Source organism: Aquarana catesbeiana, linkage group LG01 (genome assembly GCF_042186555.1).
Source record: "Aquarana catesbeiana isolate 2022-GZ linkage group LG01, ASM4218655v1, whole genome shotgun sequence".
Taxonomy (NCBI): Eukaryota; Metazoa; Chordata; class Amphibia; order Anura; family Ranidae; genus Aquarana; species Aquarana catesbeiana.
Window position 1 is genome coordinate 169,937,360 of NC_133324.1, and position 18,316 is coordinate 169,955,675.

The 18,316-nt window shown below is 41.4% G+C and overlaps 1 protein-coding gene across 16 annotated transcripts in view; it reads left to right on the forward strand.

The window, feature by feature from the left end:
- CAST (calpastatin) overlaps positions 1 to 18,316 on the forward strand; it is a 264,338-nt gene that overhangs the window by 211,231 nt on the left and 34,791 nt on the right. For all 16 annotated transcript variants that reach the window (XM_073624543.1, XM_073624542.1, XM_073624550.1 and 13 more), the window contains 7 exons: positions 2,052 to 2,135; positions 2,228 to 2,275; positions 3,375 to 3,467; positions 4,016 to 4,075; positions 10,660 to 10,758; positions 15,184 to 15,264; positions 15,360 to 15,407. In XM_073624543.1, the coding sequence (XP_073480644.1) occupies positions 2,052 to 2,135; positions 2,228 to 2,275; positions 3,375 to 3,467; positions 4,016 to 4,075; positions 10,660 to 10,758; positions 15,184 to 15,264; positions 15,360 to 15,407 (513 nt within the window). The remainder of the gene's footprint in view (positions 1 to 2,051; positions 2,136 to 2,227; positions 2,276 to 3,374; positions 3,468 to 4,015; positions 4,076 to 10,659; positions 10,759 to 15,183; positions 15,265 to 15,359; positions 15,408 to 18,316) is intronic.

The following is an 18,316-nucleotide window of genomic DNA, read 5'->3' on the forward strand; positions in this document are numbered from 1 at the left end:
TACTTTCCATTTTTTAAGTTATGAAAATTAATACCAATTCTATGTCTGAAAGCATTCTTAATTTACAGTAATTTTTCACACCTGCCTAAAACTTTTGCACAGTAGTGTATATTATATAAATTAGCAAAAGTGTGCCTGTTTCAGAAAAGGTTAAGGATACTGCAAACCCCCCCCCCCAAAAAAGTGTTGAGGATCTGTGGGAGGAGCATGAGGTTCTGACAGTGGGCAGAGTATGTACAGTAGTGCAATGGGTATGACAGCAGGCAGTATTTACAGGAGAGGAGTGTTTAGGGTATTGTGGGGGACATTATGTATAGGAACGGGGAATAAAAGGTATAATATGGGGTATTGTGGAGTGCGGAGGGTATTATAGCAGGCAATATGTGCAGGAGAGGTGTGTGCCAAGGGTTTGAGAGCATGCAACATGTGCATGACAGGGTTGGGGAGGGTATTATAGCGGGCTGTAGGTAAAGGAAAGGAGTGTGGAGAGTCTGACTTGAGGAAGCATGTGCAAGAGAGGAGTGCAGAGTGCTCAATGTGGGGCAAACTGTACAGAGGTGTGAATAAGGTATGACAGTGGCACACAGTATATTCCTATATCTGAACTGGCTCAGTGTATGGGCAGCCTGAAAGCGAGAACATTCAAATGCTCTGCACTGAGTATTTGCAGATTTTCTGGTTGCAGAGGAGATCAGTAAATAGCAATTCACTGGTCTCCTCCTGCTCAGCATCCTGATTGAGTCTCACTGCAGAATGGCCACCGACCTGAAAGCTCATTCCTGCACATAGCAATGTCAGAGCATCTGTTCAGTGCAGTTTGCTAAGCGGAGATGTTTCTTTGACAGCCATCCTGCAGCTATGGAAGCCACTTTCATAGAGTATTTTGGAGTGGGCAAAGCTTTGGTGTGCAGGCAGCACTGTGCCCTGAAGCTTTAGTAGCGAGTCTTAGAGTGCTGAGAGCTCAGCAGCATGGAGCTCCACCGATATAGCGGCAAAAACTTCTGCCAGAGACAGGAAGCTGCAAGAGAGTTCCACACTTGTGGGACAGTGCTGGATTAGGGGGGGGGGGGGCATGTTGCATTCAGATGTGGAGGTGTCGGAACAGGGAAAGGCCTGAAGAGGAGGGGAATATGTCACCTGGGGAGTTGTAGTGTGATGCTGTCGGTGCAGGGCAGGGGTGTACAACACTAGCAAGACAGTACTGGAGAGGAGGGAAAGGTATGTGGGTTGGAGTGTAGAGGTCATTAATCTGGGGGTGAGGGTGGAAAGGTAATGCAATGTTTTTGGGTACTGGCACATATGTGGTGGGGCATGAAGAACAGCTGAGGGCAGGCATACACAAGAAAGAATGCCTACTGGATGCAGAACTGTCCAATGGAAAAACGGCAGCAAAACGCACTCCTAGAATCCAGTACCCCGCTGGCAAAACAGAAATCCAACTTAATCATCATGTAGTTAAGGATTCCTTCTCTCTATGTTCACCTCCACCTCTATAAAGTAATAGCAATGTAAAGTAACCTATAGTAAGCAAAGTACAGCTCTCGTTATTACTTCTGAAGTGAAAATAGTAAATTCTGTCTGCTGTTTCATTGAGTCTAAAATGTATTTTAATTTAAATATATATAATTAGAATATAATAATGTGCCCAAGGTCAGTTTTTATAGCTGATGCAGGAATTCCTGCTTGCATACACCTGCTTATATTGTAGCAAGGCAAGTAATGTAGAATACCTTGATAAATCCTAATTACGTGTTCGCTTTGTTGGCACAGGACCATGGGTTTTTGTCATAAATAATAGGTGTATATCATTCGATTTTTTTAATTGTCATTTGTGACTTTTGAATTGAAAAATGTCAGTTAGTTATGTTTGTGTATATTCATACCCTATAAATGTTGTAAGAGCATGGGGATTTCCGGCTTCTTGGACATGTAAATTTCATCTCTGCTCTATCTACCTGTTCATAGTTGACAGATTTCTCAAACCAGAAGATGTCACCATGATACTGTGAAGCATGTCAGTTCACCGGATTTTCATTTTCTTTTTATATAAGGACACCCCTGCCACATCAGAATATCTAGAGGAACTGGGAAAGAGAGAATCCACAATCCCACCAGAATACAGACATCTACTGGATGTAAGATTGGTCTTTGATAAAATAATAAAGATCCTAACTTCTAAACTGCTTTTAATCATGTAATCACAAGCAATATTAAACCTTTCTTGTAGGGTAAAGGAGAAAAGCCTACAGAACCCCCACCAAAGCCAGCCGAAGAGGTGACTTATACTTTATATTGAAATTGTGTTTTGAGTACATGTGTGAAATATTGTGGTTGTTTAAAGGAATGTAAGGTGTTTTTGCATATATTTTGTTTATAGGTTTTGTGTTGGATATGGTGAAGTTTAAAAATGTATATTTTTTTTGCTATCTGTGTCCGTGCTGGTAATATTCACCAGCTTATATTTATATTGGTGACTATTGTGACAAGAACAGAAGGTGCCTAGAAATGCAGAATATTACAGTTGTCGCCAAAACCGAAATGAAGGGGGAAGTATTCAATGGGAACATCTGTTCCATTGACAACTGTCTTGGAGAGAATTCTTCATGCACTGCTGGTCCTCTAAGACAGGAAGTCTAGTGAAATTTTCCCAAAGGGACACAGACAGGAAAGCAAAAAATATCTGCTACTGGTTTTATCCATCTACTGTTCTATCTTATACTAAAACTAAATGTTTGGCTTTAGATGCATATTAAAGCGGAGTTACGCCGGGAAAAACATTTTTTAAAGTGAGCAGCTACAAATACTGTAGCTGCTTCATTTTAATATATGGACACTTACCTGTCCAGGGAGCCCACAATTTCGGCACCCCAGCCGATCTTTGGTTCAACTCCCAGGTGCTGCTGCCACGCCATTCCTGGTAAGGGAACCAAGTAGTGAAGACTTTCAGCTTCACTCCTGGTTCCCTACTGTACATGCACGAGTCGCGCTGCGTGTTCGGAAAGGTCCCTGCTGTCTTCTGGGACCTGTGTGTCTCCCAAAAGACAGTGGGGGGGTGGGAGGGGCCGGACATTATGACTTTGTGCAGCGATCTTTCCCTGGAAATGGGAGCAGCGGAAGTTCAATTTTCTGGGTGGAACTACGCTTTAAAGATTCTGTTATTTGCAAATCTAGTGCTGAGCTATACATAAACTATTAAATGTGTATCTATGTATATAAAATGTTAACAAAAATAATAGAAATAAGTAAAATATTTGTTTATAAAATGATTAACTTTATAAAAAATAATGCTGACAGTCTTGTCAGTGCCTAAAGTAAGAAAGTGTAATATTTGCCTGTAGTATTTGCATTGTTTATGTATCTTTTTGTTTTTATAGGATTTAGGTGATGATGATCTCATTGCAGCAATGTCATCTGAGTTTGTCAGCAGTCCAGCTCCACCTCAAGAGAAGAAGCCAAAACTAGAAGAGGTAGTGATGGAGTTCTTTTGTGTGCTGGTGAAATTTCTGTTAAACTTTGGATAGAAATATGGAGCAAGAAGTTAGCATTGACAGCACACACATTTCTTTCAGCACATAATTACTTGAATACAAATACATCTGTACATGAGCTGTGAGCTGAAAACTTTGCACTGCTACCCAAATGCACAAAGAGATCATTATTATCTTGTGCACTGTATTTGCTCTAAAGATGCCTATACTCACATACAGTGATTTGGTTTTTTAATAAAGATACTTTTACCGTGTCTGCACAGCACATTACTATATCATATTTTTGGATGTTATGTTATTCTTGTTATGCACATTTCATCCCCATTTTTGGGAAAGCGCCATATGATCTGCATGCTGGCTGTTATCTGTAGGAGTCTGTGACAAGGCAAGGGACCTCTTTAGGTATAAGTGCTTGGAGGTGGTAATGACCCCAATAGGAATATGAAAACATTAGTTTTATATGGTAATGTGTGTTGCACCGTAATTCTTTTTCATTAAACATTTATCATAAATTTTTTTTGTGGCAGAAAAAAGAAGCACAGAAGGCGTCAACCGCTCCTATTGCATCTTCAAAGCCCCAGTCTATTGTAAGAATATTGTTTACTACTTCATGTGCCTGTTTTTGTGAGCTCAATTCATATGCAGCTATGGTCTGTGACTGGCCACAGTCAATTTTTCATGTACTGAGGAGGCAGCTAGATGTGTTAGAAGCCAAAGCATATATCGCCAGCACACCATAGAATCTCAAAATAGCACCCAAAGATGTATTAAACAGTTGCTGACCAGCCACAATGCATGTACCATGGCTGGGCAGCACATGTAGGCAGAATCGTGTATATGTAGGTCATTTTGCCTGCTCGGGCTAAGAGGAATTCTGTGCTGCGCCCCCCCAACAACCGTTGTCTGTGTCCACCAGAACCTGGTACTTTGGACCCGGTGATCATGTGATCACAATGTCAACAATGTTAACAAAGCTATTATTAATTAATTAATTCATCAGCTGTGTTGCCCCACAGCTATCACATGGTACCTGGGACAATCCCAGCACCCTGTACCATGTGATTAGCTGTAGCCAATCAGAGATCACAGCTGCTATGAATAGTTAACCCATTCATGACAGTTGAAAACTTTGCTATTACAATGATCTTCATTGTAATAGCAAAAAAATCCCTGATCACTTCACCCCCCCCCCCCCCCCCCCCAGTAGTACAGTGTTACTATGGTGACACTGAACTACTCTGATGAAAGTGTGTGACAGAAAATATAGTAACTTTTTTTTTTTTTTTTTAAGTTTTAAAAATTTAATAAAAGATTTACTTTTTTTTAACATACTGTCACCAGTCAGTGTCCCTAATCACCACCACATCCATCATATGATGACGCTGTACTGTACTGGTGACAGTATGTAAAAAAAAAATTTGGGGAATAATACATTTTATTCTATTTATTCACTTTCAAAAAAATTGTGACAAAAATTACAACTTCAAAAAACTAACTATGGGGGTGATTTACTAAGAAGAAGGCACTGCACCAGTTCATACATTAATTGGTGTGCTGGAAAAGCCATTAATCGAACGTACGAACCGATGCACATTGAAGCGCAAATAGCAATAATAAATACCCACATATGTAAACTGCAACTTGTGCTAGGGTAACTGCGGTTTTCTCATTGATAATAGCGCATGTCCAATACAATTGGTTAATTTCATCTAATTGGATGTGTCTTGTTAGGCAATTAGTAGGTCTTATCAGTGAATTAATTTACGTTGATGCTACTCTCATTCCTATCACTTCTAATATATCTTTGAAATGTGACCATACACTGCAATCAGATCTTAACTAAATTAGATTTAGTGCAAGAGCCTGTTTGATTTCCTATAATTTGAATTAATTGTTCAAGTGCGTCTTCCTATTGCCTATTTTGCCTAAATATCGAGTTGTACAGAGATTGGCCAATCAGATTGCATAGTGCATGACCATCTTAAGTGCCAAATTTGGAATGTAGATGTGCCATGACCCACTTGTATTTTCCAAACAATATTTCTTGGGCATTATACAAGGCACATGAAAAACCAGCTTTTTTCAAGACATGCTAGAGTGATCAGGAATCTTCAAACTTTGGCTCTCCAGCTGTTGCGGAACTACACATCCCATGAGTTGTAAAACTCTGACATTCACAGAGATGACTAGGCATGATGGGAATTGTGGTTCCTGAACAACTGGATGGCCATAGTTTGAAGACCCCTTTGCTAGACCATTATTATACCTCCAGAATTGGGAGTGTGGCATCTATCCAACTTCTCTCTGCTGGTGTACACAAGAACCTACATCTATAGATATATCTATATAGATATAGATAGATATATCTATACACACACACACACACACTGAAGCAGGAAGCAATATACATTGGCCTGGAAGTGAATCTGTACACAGGAAGTAGGTGTGTGTTTTGAGGCCAGATCATTTAGACATACACACATGACCCACACAAACACCGCCCCATGTAAAAATAAATAAATTATCTTAATTTTCAAATAAGGATCATTTCTTCCCAAAAGAACAGTGAGTGGGGCATGGTGGTGGGAAGAAATTAGGAGCAGTACAGGCAACTTCCTGGAGGGGTATGATGTCATTCCTGTGTGCTGGCCACTGCTTCCGGGAACCAGATATGCGCCACGGGTACATACCTCCGTGCACACAGCAGTTACGCATCTCACATACACAGCGGTCGCGCATCTAGATACAGGAGTCCAATTTTTATGGAAATTAATAGTAAAGCAGATGCAGATTTTCAGGACTGGACGAACAAATGTTTATAGTGAAACGCAACTGATGTTTTCTATTAAACAAGGTCTAAATGGGCCATTGACATGCATCGCAGTTGAAGAAATGTGTCTTTGCAAAGTTAAACTAAATGAAATCCTTTCTTTTTTGGGCTTGGGGATAGAGTGCAGAGGGATTAGAAGTCTTGTCAGTTTTTGGGGTGTCTGCACCCCTGATAGGGTGAAGACACCGCCCAAATTTTGCCACTTTTGCCTTCAAATTTATTCACTTCCTGTCACATAGCCAAACAGGAAGTGAGGGTAAAACCCTACCAATGCCTTTCCTTAGGGACACACAGGTCAATCTAAATCATTTCCCCATTAGGTAAATTGCACTCTAGCATTTTGCTATGTATACCCCAAATTATTAGGTATCTTGGACTTTGGGGTTTATTTACCAAAGGCAAATCCACTTTGCACTGCAAAAACTTTGCACCCCTAAAAATAAAAAAACAGCATCTTTGCTTCTACAGGATTGGATGATAAAATCACCAGTGCTTCCCCTCAGATTTACAGCGAGTACACTTGTAGAGTGGATTTGCCTTTAATAAACCCCAAAATACCTAATAATTTGGGGTGTACACAAGAAAGTGCTAGAGTGCAATTTGCTTACTAGTTGGGTTGACCTGTGTGTCCCTAAGGAAAGACATTGGTAGAGTTTTACCCTCACTTCCTGTTTGGCTATGTGACAGGTGTATGAAGCCAATTTTCAGAAAAGGGACACAAAGCCCAACATAAAAAAGACAAGCAGGGGTTCTAACACTCACTTGGCTTCCCTCAAATACCCACAATTAGAATAGGATTGTCTTGAGCTAGATTTTAGCTCAGTGCTCTAAATCAGTGGTTCTCAACCCTGTCCTCCAGTACCCCCGACAGGCCATGTTTGCAGGTTTTCCTTCATCTTGCACAGGTGCTTTAAATCCGAGTCAACGGCTTGGTATTTTGGACAGCTATTTTAGCTAAGATAAATTCCCAAAACATGGCCTGTTGGGGGTACTTGAGGTCTGAGGCTGAGAACCACTGCACTAAAATGGAAAATGGAATACTTACCTCTCTGTAATTTTCCTTTCCTGGTGCCTATCCATAGCAGCATGCGCACAATCCATGTGTATGCTGCCATGAAGGCACTAGGAAAAAGCATCTTTTAGCTGGGAAATCTGTTGCATGAAAATTGGGGGGGGGGGGGGGTTGCATCACTTGGATTGAGCATGCATCTGCAAAACAAATTAACAAAACACATACAACATAAAAATGTGCTACAAATTTTATTGGTCAACGAAACAGGACTTGGAAAAGCGCAAGGACTGCAAAAAACACATGTATGTTAATTTGAGACACTAACAGAATATGGTTTTGAGGTTAGACCATTTTGCAGAGGAAATTAACAGGAGTTAAAAGGACTGTGCCCCCAAATGGACAGTCTCTTAAGGATTTAAACATTTATTAGTCACAACATCATGAGGAAGATTTTGCAAAATAATGCAGCACAGACAATTAAATCAAAGTGAAACTAACAACCTACAAACACACATTGACAACATCAAAAATATTTCAGAGGAAAATATTTTTTTGTTTACACTGGTCATCCATCAGTAGTGTGTGACACCATCATTTAGATTTGTTACAGTTGCCTTTGTGGGAGCAGGGAATTAAAGGAATGATATATGGTCACTGGAGTACCTAACAGTACAAGAAAGCCACTATCTATCTAGCTTACTAGCAAACACTCAAAACTAAATGATTTTGTTAGCCTTTACATGGCCATAGGTGGGCTGGTATCCACAACAATTTCAAGATCTCCTGTCGTCATAATGATTAGCAGTCTCCTGAAACCGGTGTTCTTTTGCCTGATGTATTTTAAAATAATCCTTCCCCTTTCTGGGAAAATTAAACTTAACTATACAGTATATACAATATATATTTTCAGCATGCTGGAAAACATCTACAACCATTACTACATTTAATAGCAGTCCCCCTTTGCAAGCTGATTCTTGCTAGTTAGGTTTGCATCACTAACAAAGTACTTGTGACTTCATCTACCCTAATTATTTATTTAACTCCTATAAAATTTGGACGCAAGCAAGGGGTAACACCCTCCGCTCAAATAACATTATTTCTAATGCCCCGTAGACACGAGTGTAATGTCCGACAGAAAAAGTCAGACGGGAGCTTTTCATCGTATATTCCGATCGTGTGTATGCCTCGTCTGACTTTTTACATTGAAAATTCTGACGGGCCTAGAAAGAGAACATGTTCTAAATATTTCCGACAGAACCAATTTCTATCGGGAAAACCGCTCGTCTGTATGCTGTTCCAACGTACCAAAAACGACGTATGCTCTGAAGCAAGTACTTCCTTCTTCTAGTCCCGTTGTATGTCACCGCGTTCTTGACGGTCGGACTTTGGTGTGATCATGTGTAAGCAAGACAATTTCAGCGGAACTCCGTCGGAAAAACTTTCAGAGTTTATTCCGACGGGAAAACCGGTCGTGTGTACAGGGCATTAGGCTGTCTACGAATGCAGAAAGAGCCTTCAATAGGGTTGATTGGTCTTTCATGATGCAGACCCTGATTCACATTGGATTCCCGGACCACATGCTCTCCTGGCTTAGAGCCTTGTATTCGACACTGGTAGGAGATAAAATCGTTTGATTCTCCACATCAACACAGTGTTGATGGGGGAGCCCCTCCCACGGAGCTTTTGTGTTCATCTGGCAGGGGGTTGCGGGGAGCTGTCCCTGCCAGGAGAACATAATGATCATTGCTCGCAGCTATTGCCATTGGCAATAATTGCATTTAAAAATCTGACATGTTGGTTGTACCCAAGTCGATTTGATGGATTGAGTTGGGTATAATCAGCCTGCCCATAGATGGTTAGAATCTCAACTGGTCGTTGCTGAACTTTCGAACCATATGTGGCCGGCATTAATGCTTTCTAAGACCGCAGATGCATTCACTTGCTGCTGGGAAACGATTGATAGCTTTGGATCATTGTTTTTTTTCTTCTTCTGAGAATGACCCACTGGTGGCTGCCTGCTGCTACTGATGTATATATCTAAATGCAGCCAAGTTGTCCTGTCTGACTAGGCTAAAGCAACATTCTAGTGCTTGATGTTTTTTCTAAGCAGCAATGCAACAATCTTTAGATATTTTAGTGTATTCTTGTTAATAAAAGGTGCTTCCAGATTTGTTGTTGTTGGCTTCTGAGTATTACAGCTTGTATTGTATAATAATTCAGCCATTCTGCCCAGATCAGTAGTCAGTAATAGTGTCTCCAGTATCTTACAATGAATTTCTCAATATAAAACCACACCCTGTGTGAGTCATGCTGCATGCTAAGAAAGCTGAGGAGGAAACGAAGATGGAAGAAATGTATGACAATCACACACCTCGAATCTGCAAATGTATTGCTTCAGCAGGCAGTTATGATGAAAATAGGAAGGGCTAATGTCTGAAAATGTTTCTTATAATGACACAATGCTACATTTTCTTGTACCAGATACTTATCAAGATCCCACTAGTGCTTTGGTAGCAATGAGCAAAATCTTGTTTCATAGTCAGTACATATGGGAGAATATTCCATCTCTTGAAGCACTGATTATTACACCTACCCCTGCCATAACCATTTGCACAACTGGCTTTTTGAACAGTCAAACCTTTAGGAGGTAATTCTATACTTTTTTACACAATATTCACACAACTGTCACCCAGGATTCTCACATATTTTGCAATTTCCAATTAGACAAATGTGTGAATCCTGGGGGAAAGTTGTGTGAATCGTGTGAAAGAATTTTTAAATGGATTCCATAGTGAATCATTTTTTATCAGGGCCAAAATTGTCCCATCCACAGTAGCTGCACTCACAGTACTGCGATCTCACAGGGCCAATGTTCAGAGAACGAAATAAAATGATCCAGTGATAGAGATATGCTTAATGCCTAAAAAAGATTATACTTGAAAAGATGATTTTAAACATAGTGTACATACTGTAAATAACATAATGTATCAGATGAAGGTGTAATGCATTACTGTGCCAAGCTCATCACTCACTTCTTAAGATACAAAGATTCCATCTCCCGAACCATTCTTATTCCCGAGTCCTTCTTAAGTATTCATTGATTTGGCCTAGCTGATTTTAACCAGAAGGTCGTAGTAGAGTAGAATGTTTTGTACCTTTTAGTGCAAGCCGTGTTAGAGGGTTTTTGTCACAGCCATGCCATGCAATTTACAAAAATCTGTAAAAGAGTTTTGTTTTCCATTCTCCCTGCAGTTCCTATCATAAAGCTGTTAATAAGTTTATGTAGATTATGTATTATTTTATATTTTAATCCTGTTTTTTCTCTTTAGGACGTATCAGACGAAGCTTTAGATGCACTTATGGGCACACTTGAGGGTCCCCCAGTAAATGTACCTGAATCGCCACAATATACAGGTCCAGAAGTAACAGTAAGTGACAGCTTTCTAATGCACATTATTGATGTACCAAAAACTGATATTTCAGTAGAACCTCAGCTAAGGATTTGCATTTCCATCTCTTAGTAACTTCAACCACAAGATCTTGTCTATAACTTTCTGTTCATTTTGGGGTCCTACTCTTCCTCCTTTTGATGATCTTTTTGCCACGGAGATGTTCCCACTACCCAGTGCTGGGACAAGGTCATCTGGTGCCCAGGGGAAGATGGCAAACTGCGCCCCCCAATCCCCCGGTTGTAAAGAAGGAGCGACTTATAGTCGGACCCAGTAACACTAAGGCTCAGTTCACACCTAGGCGTTCCGGATTGCAGGTGGAATTGCTGTGCTTCTGCCCGCAATTCCCAAATTGACGCACAGACACGCTTGCGATCCCATTACTTTCAATGGCACCCCAATCGCGGTGCGATTTTGTGGCAATTGTCCCTCAACAAATTGCGACAAAATTGCGGGACGCCTGTTGCCTGGAATGCCTAGGTCATGAATGTAGCTTTATACACTGATCAGTGCTAATAATATGCACCAACACTGTACTAATGACAACGGCTGAGGAGGACACTGTACTAATGACACTGTACTAATGACAACGGCTGAGAAGGAGTTAATATCTAGGAGCATCCAAGGGGTTAATTATGTGCCCAACAATGTGTAATGTGTGTACTGATTTTTACCATAGACTGGTTTGTTTATTTTCCCTGCTTTGCAAGCGAACATTTCCTTTTTATAGAGCCCTGTGTTGATTGTCAACACAGGGCTCTGGGCTGTGATTGGACACAGCCACTCAATAGGTCCCGGCCATGAATCACTGGTTGGGATCTGCTGACATACCCCCACTGTGTCAAATCACAGGTGAGTAGGCAGGCAGGGGCATGCACCCGAAACCCTAAGCCTAGGTTCACACTGTAGCAATGTGAGAACCAGTGCGATTCCAGCGCCGGTTCCCACATCGCATCTCTCCCGCAGGCAGTTCACGCTGCCCTCTGCAAACCGCTGTGGGTGTCAATAGAATGCTAATGACACCCCCAGATTGGTTTGCAGATTGCAGTGCGAACTGTGGATTCGGACAGGAATCGGATCGCATGGGTGAGAACGCGCGAACATACGATCTAATTCTAGTGCGGGGGGAAAAAAAAAAAAATCCCTGCATTTTTTTTTTTTTTTTGTGCAAATCCAATGCGAGTTCAGTCATACAACTGTGGTATTTGTAATATGCCGCATGAAGGGGTTAATGTGTATTGTCAGTGCTGCATTAGTGACAAGTGGTTAAATAACTGCCACTTGTCGCTAATGCAGCACTGATAATACACATTATCTACCCTTCATGCATATTAAAAAAATACCATTGGTAATATATTAACCGCCCCCCAAAAAGGAGTTAACAAATTCATCTGCAGATGGCTTACTTACTATTGCTTGGTTCCTCCTCCTCTAGATCACACTTGCTCCTGTCGAGAAACGTTCCCTATCTGATAGTGTCCGCCCTGTACTGCGCAGGTGCAAAAAGGAGACGCCGAAAGTCTCCGAAGATGAACGGCTGTTCAGGGCGGACCTTTCTCGTCAGAACAGCGCTGCGCCTGCGCAGTACAGGGCGGACAGCCGAACACTATCCCATGGAGGGGGAACTTTCTTGTCAGAACAATGGCAGTCGGGCGGAGATTGCTCCGCCTGACAGGAAAGTGAAGGGCTCGTCCTCGCTTGTACCGGGTGCAGTAGCGCATGGCACAGACATCTTAGCAGCTCTGACTGGCTGTGCAGTATTCTAGCCTTTGTGTACAGTCCAGCTACTTCACCTGTGCCCCCCTTCCTGTAGTAAATTGTCCCGCCCAGGGCATCCGTCCCTTCCGCCCCTGCCTTGTACCGGCCCTGCCACTATCTGCTGTATTCATTATAATGGAGGAGAATAACATATTTAGTGGGAACCCTTCATAATGACTGCAGTAAATTTTCATACCTTGAAAAGTTAATGCAGAGATCTCAATTTGGGGCTGGCAGCATTCCGGCAGAATCTGCGAGAGTAGTAAACAAACACAGCAAAACCTTGCCTGAAAAAGCGCTTTCTTTGAGCTTAAATGTGGTAAAAGGGTGGTAATCTGTAAAGAAACTCAGCAGTCATTAAATGATATCCCTGCATCAGCACAAACAATGTTGATGCGGGAATCTCTTCTGCTGTGTACCCCCCACCTCCTTTTCTCCACCAGAATACACAGATCAGCATTGACTGCAAACTCTGATTGGATGCTGGTTTTGCAGCATGACCATTTGACAGAAGCTGATCGTTAGACTGGCTTTTGTTGAACAGTCAGTGGTACACACAGACTGAAAGACAGACAGTTTCTGCTGAACTGGTCCGTATATACGGTACAATGATTTACAGTACTGAGGCTAGTAGAATCAGAGTGCAAATTTGCATTTCTGAGAGCTGCAGTTGCTTATAATTGTTGGAAATACTCCACATATCTAAACACCAAGGCCTTCCGCTGTTGGCTGAATTTGAAAAAAAGGATTGAGACAGTTGCTAGTTGTTCATTTATGCAGGCAAAGATGAGGAGACTTCTTAGCGCTTGTCATTGTTAGACAGAGGTCTGTCCACTTTATGTTTTTCAACTTGTGTTAACAAGTCTTCTCCCAGAAACATGAAGCATATGTAAATCTGGTCAATCTCATAAGCTTGAACATGTTAATGCAATTTCAGAAATAAATGTCAATCTTTGTAAATCTGCAGCTTTCATTACAATAATACCTGGTGAACCTGATGTGAGGGTTCCTTCTCAGGCACTTCCTGTTATATAGGGTGACAACGCTCTGTCCCTGTCTTGTAATTGAGCTCCTCATTCGTCACATTGTGACACTAGCTTCTGATAGAGTGGCCATTTTAGCACACATTAGGCAGGCACGGTCAACTGTTATCTTATCAGGAATCCTGCCTTGAAAAATGCCATGCTGAAGGTTTACTAAAGGTTTTTAGTTACTGTTTTGGCCGTTGCTGCTTTTTTTTTCACAGAGATTCATTATGAATATTACCATTATTTGCATGTTTCTATCCATGTTGTGAGAATTTAAATGTAGCTATCCCAAATTAGGTGAAAAATGTTTCATTTTTATTTTCATTTCAACATATTTTCATCTAACATAGAACAACATAAGAAAAAGGCAGTGATGCATAGTAACTAACTGGAATTTATCTTTCAGACTTAAATAAGGTAACATTTTCTGTGGATTTTAGCACTGGACCTGAAGTCTAAAATTAACAGTGCACCGTTCCATTGGTTTACCACAGAATGGCTAAAAATTCAATAGATTGTGCAGAAAAATTATACATTGGGTGTATTTATCATAACTGGAGCAGCTGTGCATGACAACCAATCAGCTTTTGTCTTGTTCAGTTAAAGCAAAGCTAAACTCTGTTATACGGTGCTTGCTTCCTTTTAAATGGTTCAATGTTCCTTTCTGGCACTGGCAATCTTCTACTTGGCTTTTTCTAGGTGCCAGGATGTGGCCATCTTATGCAGGAGTGCAGTCACATCGACACGCGCTGTACTGAAATGTAAACTTAGCTGCGCTTACGCTGCTCATTGTAAATTCCAAAGAAGACTACAAGCAGGCAGGTAGGTTTCTTTTATTATAGAAGAAACATTGCAGGTCTTTTCTGCAATAAAGAGCCTGCCTGCTCACAGTTTTTAAAAGTGGGACTTTAATTCCACCTAAAGTTTTAAAAATGAAAGTTAAAAGCTGATTGGCTGCCATTTTACATATGTTTCAGATTGTGGCTGCTCCAGTCTTGATAAAATCCCCTCATTGAGCTGCAAAATGTAAACTCTAGCATAAAAATTCAATCCCCATAAAATGTTAAATTAAAAAAAATGCAACTTTTGCTGAGCAATTTACCCTATGTGCTGATCTCTGCAGTAAGTCTTCTGTGCCACTAGATGGTGCTGCTCTTCCAGGTTGAATGATGCTGCCCAGCATGGTTCAATCAACTTTCTGTGAGCCAAGGATGCCATCAGGTCACCTTGGAATTACAGCAGAATAATGCAGCATTCAGGACCCTGCCACCAGTGAGGACAGTGGAGGAAGAAGAGAACCCGAGATATCATGTGACTGGATCAAGGACTGCTGGAGAAAAGGTATGTATGCAGTTTTTTTTTTTTTTAAATGGAGGAGCAGGTATGCACCAAGGGGATGGGGGCCAGTAAAATGAGGTGTAGGGGCAGCGATGGAGGTTTATGTTGGGCTTTAAAGAAACCTGACCTGCACTTTCTGGTCTAAATGTGCATAGGTCAATGTGATCAAACCTGCTTAAAGATAGTGGATTAGGTGATTTTGTTCATTCAAAAAGTCTGCCTCTGCTGTATGAGTAACCAGTACCCTTTAAATAATTAACTCGGAACATTTTATTGCCAGGAAAATATTAAATCAACATACGTGGAGGAACTTGGTAAGAGAGATTCATCAATACCTCCAGAATACAGACACTTGCTCGATGTGAGTATTTATAACTTTTCCAGAATAAAAATGATTGACCAGATGTATGTCTGTGTTCTTATGTCCCTTTTAACAATGTGCATTGTATTTCATAGGGGAAAGATCACGGTAAACCTTTACCAGTTCCAGCAGCAAAGCTTGAGGTATATAATACATTTTTCATCTTGTCTTTGGATGCAGGGAATGTGTTGGCGTTTGTATGTTTGTGTTTCGTCGGGTATTTAGTAGAAATATGCAGGTAAATGCAAACTAGGCACTGTGAGGTACTGGTCTATCCAACTTCAAATCCATTAATGCATGGTATTCAAAGAGCCCCCAAACCTAGGTGTCTGCAGTATGCACATTTCCAATACTTTTAATTGTACAGTACAGAACTTGTATTCTTAAACCATGGGTTATATGTAGGCTATCTTCAGGTGATAAGACATTAGCAAAAGATTTGCTAGGCCACCCCTAGAATGGTGCACTCATATAACCCCAGTTACTCTGAGAGAATTCAGTTTTTTGCTAGTGTCCTTAGTTGATGGATCTTTTCTGTTCTGGAAAAGTATTTTCATTTTTTAGCCAGTAAATATTTTTTTCCAAAGCTTCTGTTAAGATCTAACGGTTTATTTCCCTGAATTATCTAGCAGTTTCTGGATCGGTTGCCCTCGGTGAGTACCTTGGGGACTCTACCCAGACCACACCACGTGGGGCCGGCCGGCCTGTGGTGTTTGCTGTGGGCACTGGATTCTGTCTTAGGTGCTCACTTTGGTACACATTGCAATGTGTGTGGTTAGCTGCAGGGTGCTCAACAGGTCCAGGTCTGTGGCCCATTTCTAGGGTTCCCAGACCCTGAAGACCCCTTTGGGGGTATTTCCACTGTCACAGGTAATGCCTAGACCCTTAGTAGGTTCCAGGTAAAGAAAGGCAGGGTTTCCTTGTATGTATACAGCTCCTGGCTTTATTAATACAGTTTGCAGCTTGTATCACTGGGAGTTATTCACTTTATTATAGTAAACCCTTCCATCTTGTCCTGTGCGAGCATTTCAAAAATGGTGATTTCTCTCCTATCTAGACTCAAAAATGCCAAAAATTCACACAGTATGCTGCTGTACTCCTGCTGCCATCTTCTGCAGAAACACAGCCACAAGAAAATGGTCAGTGCCTGGGTTATAGGAGCTCCTGTATCCAGACATGCAAAACCTCATCTATTCCAAACTCCACTTGCCCACCGGGGCTCCCTTCGCTTAGAAATGTCAGATCACAGGCGCAAGGGAGCTGAGACAAGAATTCTGAATAGCGATCTGAATAGTGTGCTGCAGATGGCCTGCAGGAAACGCCAACCACTGCTCAGGGTGAAAGCTGTTACCTTGTCCTGGAGCAGTGTCCTATTGTGACACCACTTCCCTTATCTGACCCTAGCTCCCTCTCAGGCAAGCACCATGTGGCCTGTCGCACAAAAGCAAATTTCTTTGCCAATATATTTGAATTATTTGGAAAACTCTCAATGCTTTCAGAACATTTGGTTTCCAGAGGACAGAAACACTATGGGGTGTATTTACTAAAAGTGGAGAGTGCAAAATCTGGTGCAGCTATCCATAGAAACAATCAGCTTTTTTTTTTTTTGGAGGTTGTAAACTTCCAAAAAAAAAAAAACTATAAACAAAACTTTGCAAAAGCTTGCAAGACAAAGGCATAATGAGCTAGTATGTATGAATGTATCCTATGAAAAAGGAATTTAAGAAGAAATGGACTATTCCGGTAGTGGATCCTGGCATTAAACACTTTACAGTTCCTGTGGAAAATGTTCCTCTTTTAAGGATTCTATTCATGGACTTCTGGAAGCCTTCTCAGAGACCTTCATTGCCCTTCCAGGTTCTGCCCTGTCTTTGAGGACCCTGCTTTCTAGAACAATTTAAGCTGATGCCCTCAGCATTATTGCCCAGAAGCCCTCCTCACATCGAAGGGGCTCCTGCACTCCTTGAAGTGTGGGTATGTGTAAAGTGGGGGGGCATCTGTTGGTTTTTCCTCCAGTCTGAATTGAGGACGTCCTGGATCTCTGGGTTCAATCTGTCATTTGAAAAGGGATTTAAAATGAGTTTCTGTCTCTGTCCCCTGTTTGCTTTTTGCCTTCCAGTCTGTCAACTTCAGACTAAAAGAAAGCACATTTAGTGACCACCTGTCACTAACTTCGGGCACAAGGAGTGGTCATATCAGTTCCTTTAGAAGAACGTTTCCAAGCTCTCTCTTCAAAACCTATTCACAGTCCCAAAACCAAATGGGGCTTCCATCCCATACTGGACTTAAGGGCCACTATAGGTCAGTTCATACTGACCTGGACAGCTGTCCGTTCTGGCTGCAGTGATTTGGTAGTAGGGGGCGGTGTGATCCGCGTTTCAGCCCATCACACAGCTCCCTGTGTTTTTCTTTGTATCAACTTTATTTGAAGTGAACAAAAGTGACACTTCATATAGTATGTCTGCATTTTATTGCAGCTCACTGCATCTTCAGGGTGCATTGCAGTATGAATAGGACACATAGAAAACCGTTGTTTTCTGTGTGTCATCACAGTGACCTGCGTTCATCCAGTATGGTAAAACGCAAGCTACTGTACTATATCTGAACAGGTTCTAAACCGATTTCTTTGCGTACCAAAATTCTGGATAGAATTTGTGAGATCTGTCATTGCTTCTCTCAGACAAGGGGAATTTTTGGCATCAGTAGATATACATCTACACATGCCCATCTTTACTCCACACAAATAATTTATGCAATTTGCTGTAGGAGACCAGAACTTCCAATTTTTAACACTACCATTCAGGCTCTCCTTGCCAAAACCCTACCTAAAGTGGTCTCTTCTTTCCACCTCATTGGGGACATTTCCTTTCCCCATGTCCTGCCCCAAAACATGACAATGATATTTCCCTAGATTGCCTGGATGTGGTCAGGGCTGTCATGGTCTACCTGGCAGCCACAGCCTTTGTTTGCAAGACTGAAAGGCGTAAAGGGCATCCTGCTTCTCGCTCCACTATTGCCATGTGAATTAGGTAATTTATCTCCAGAGCCTATG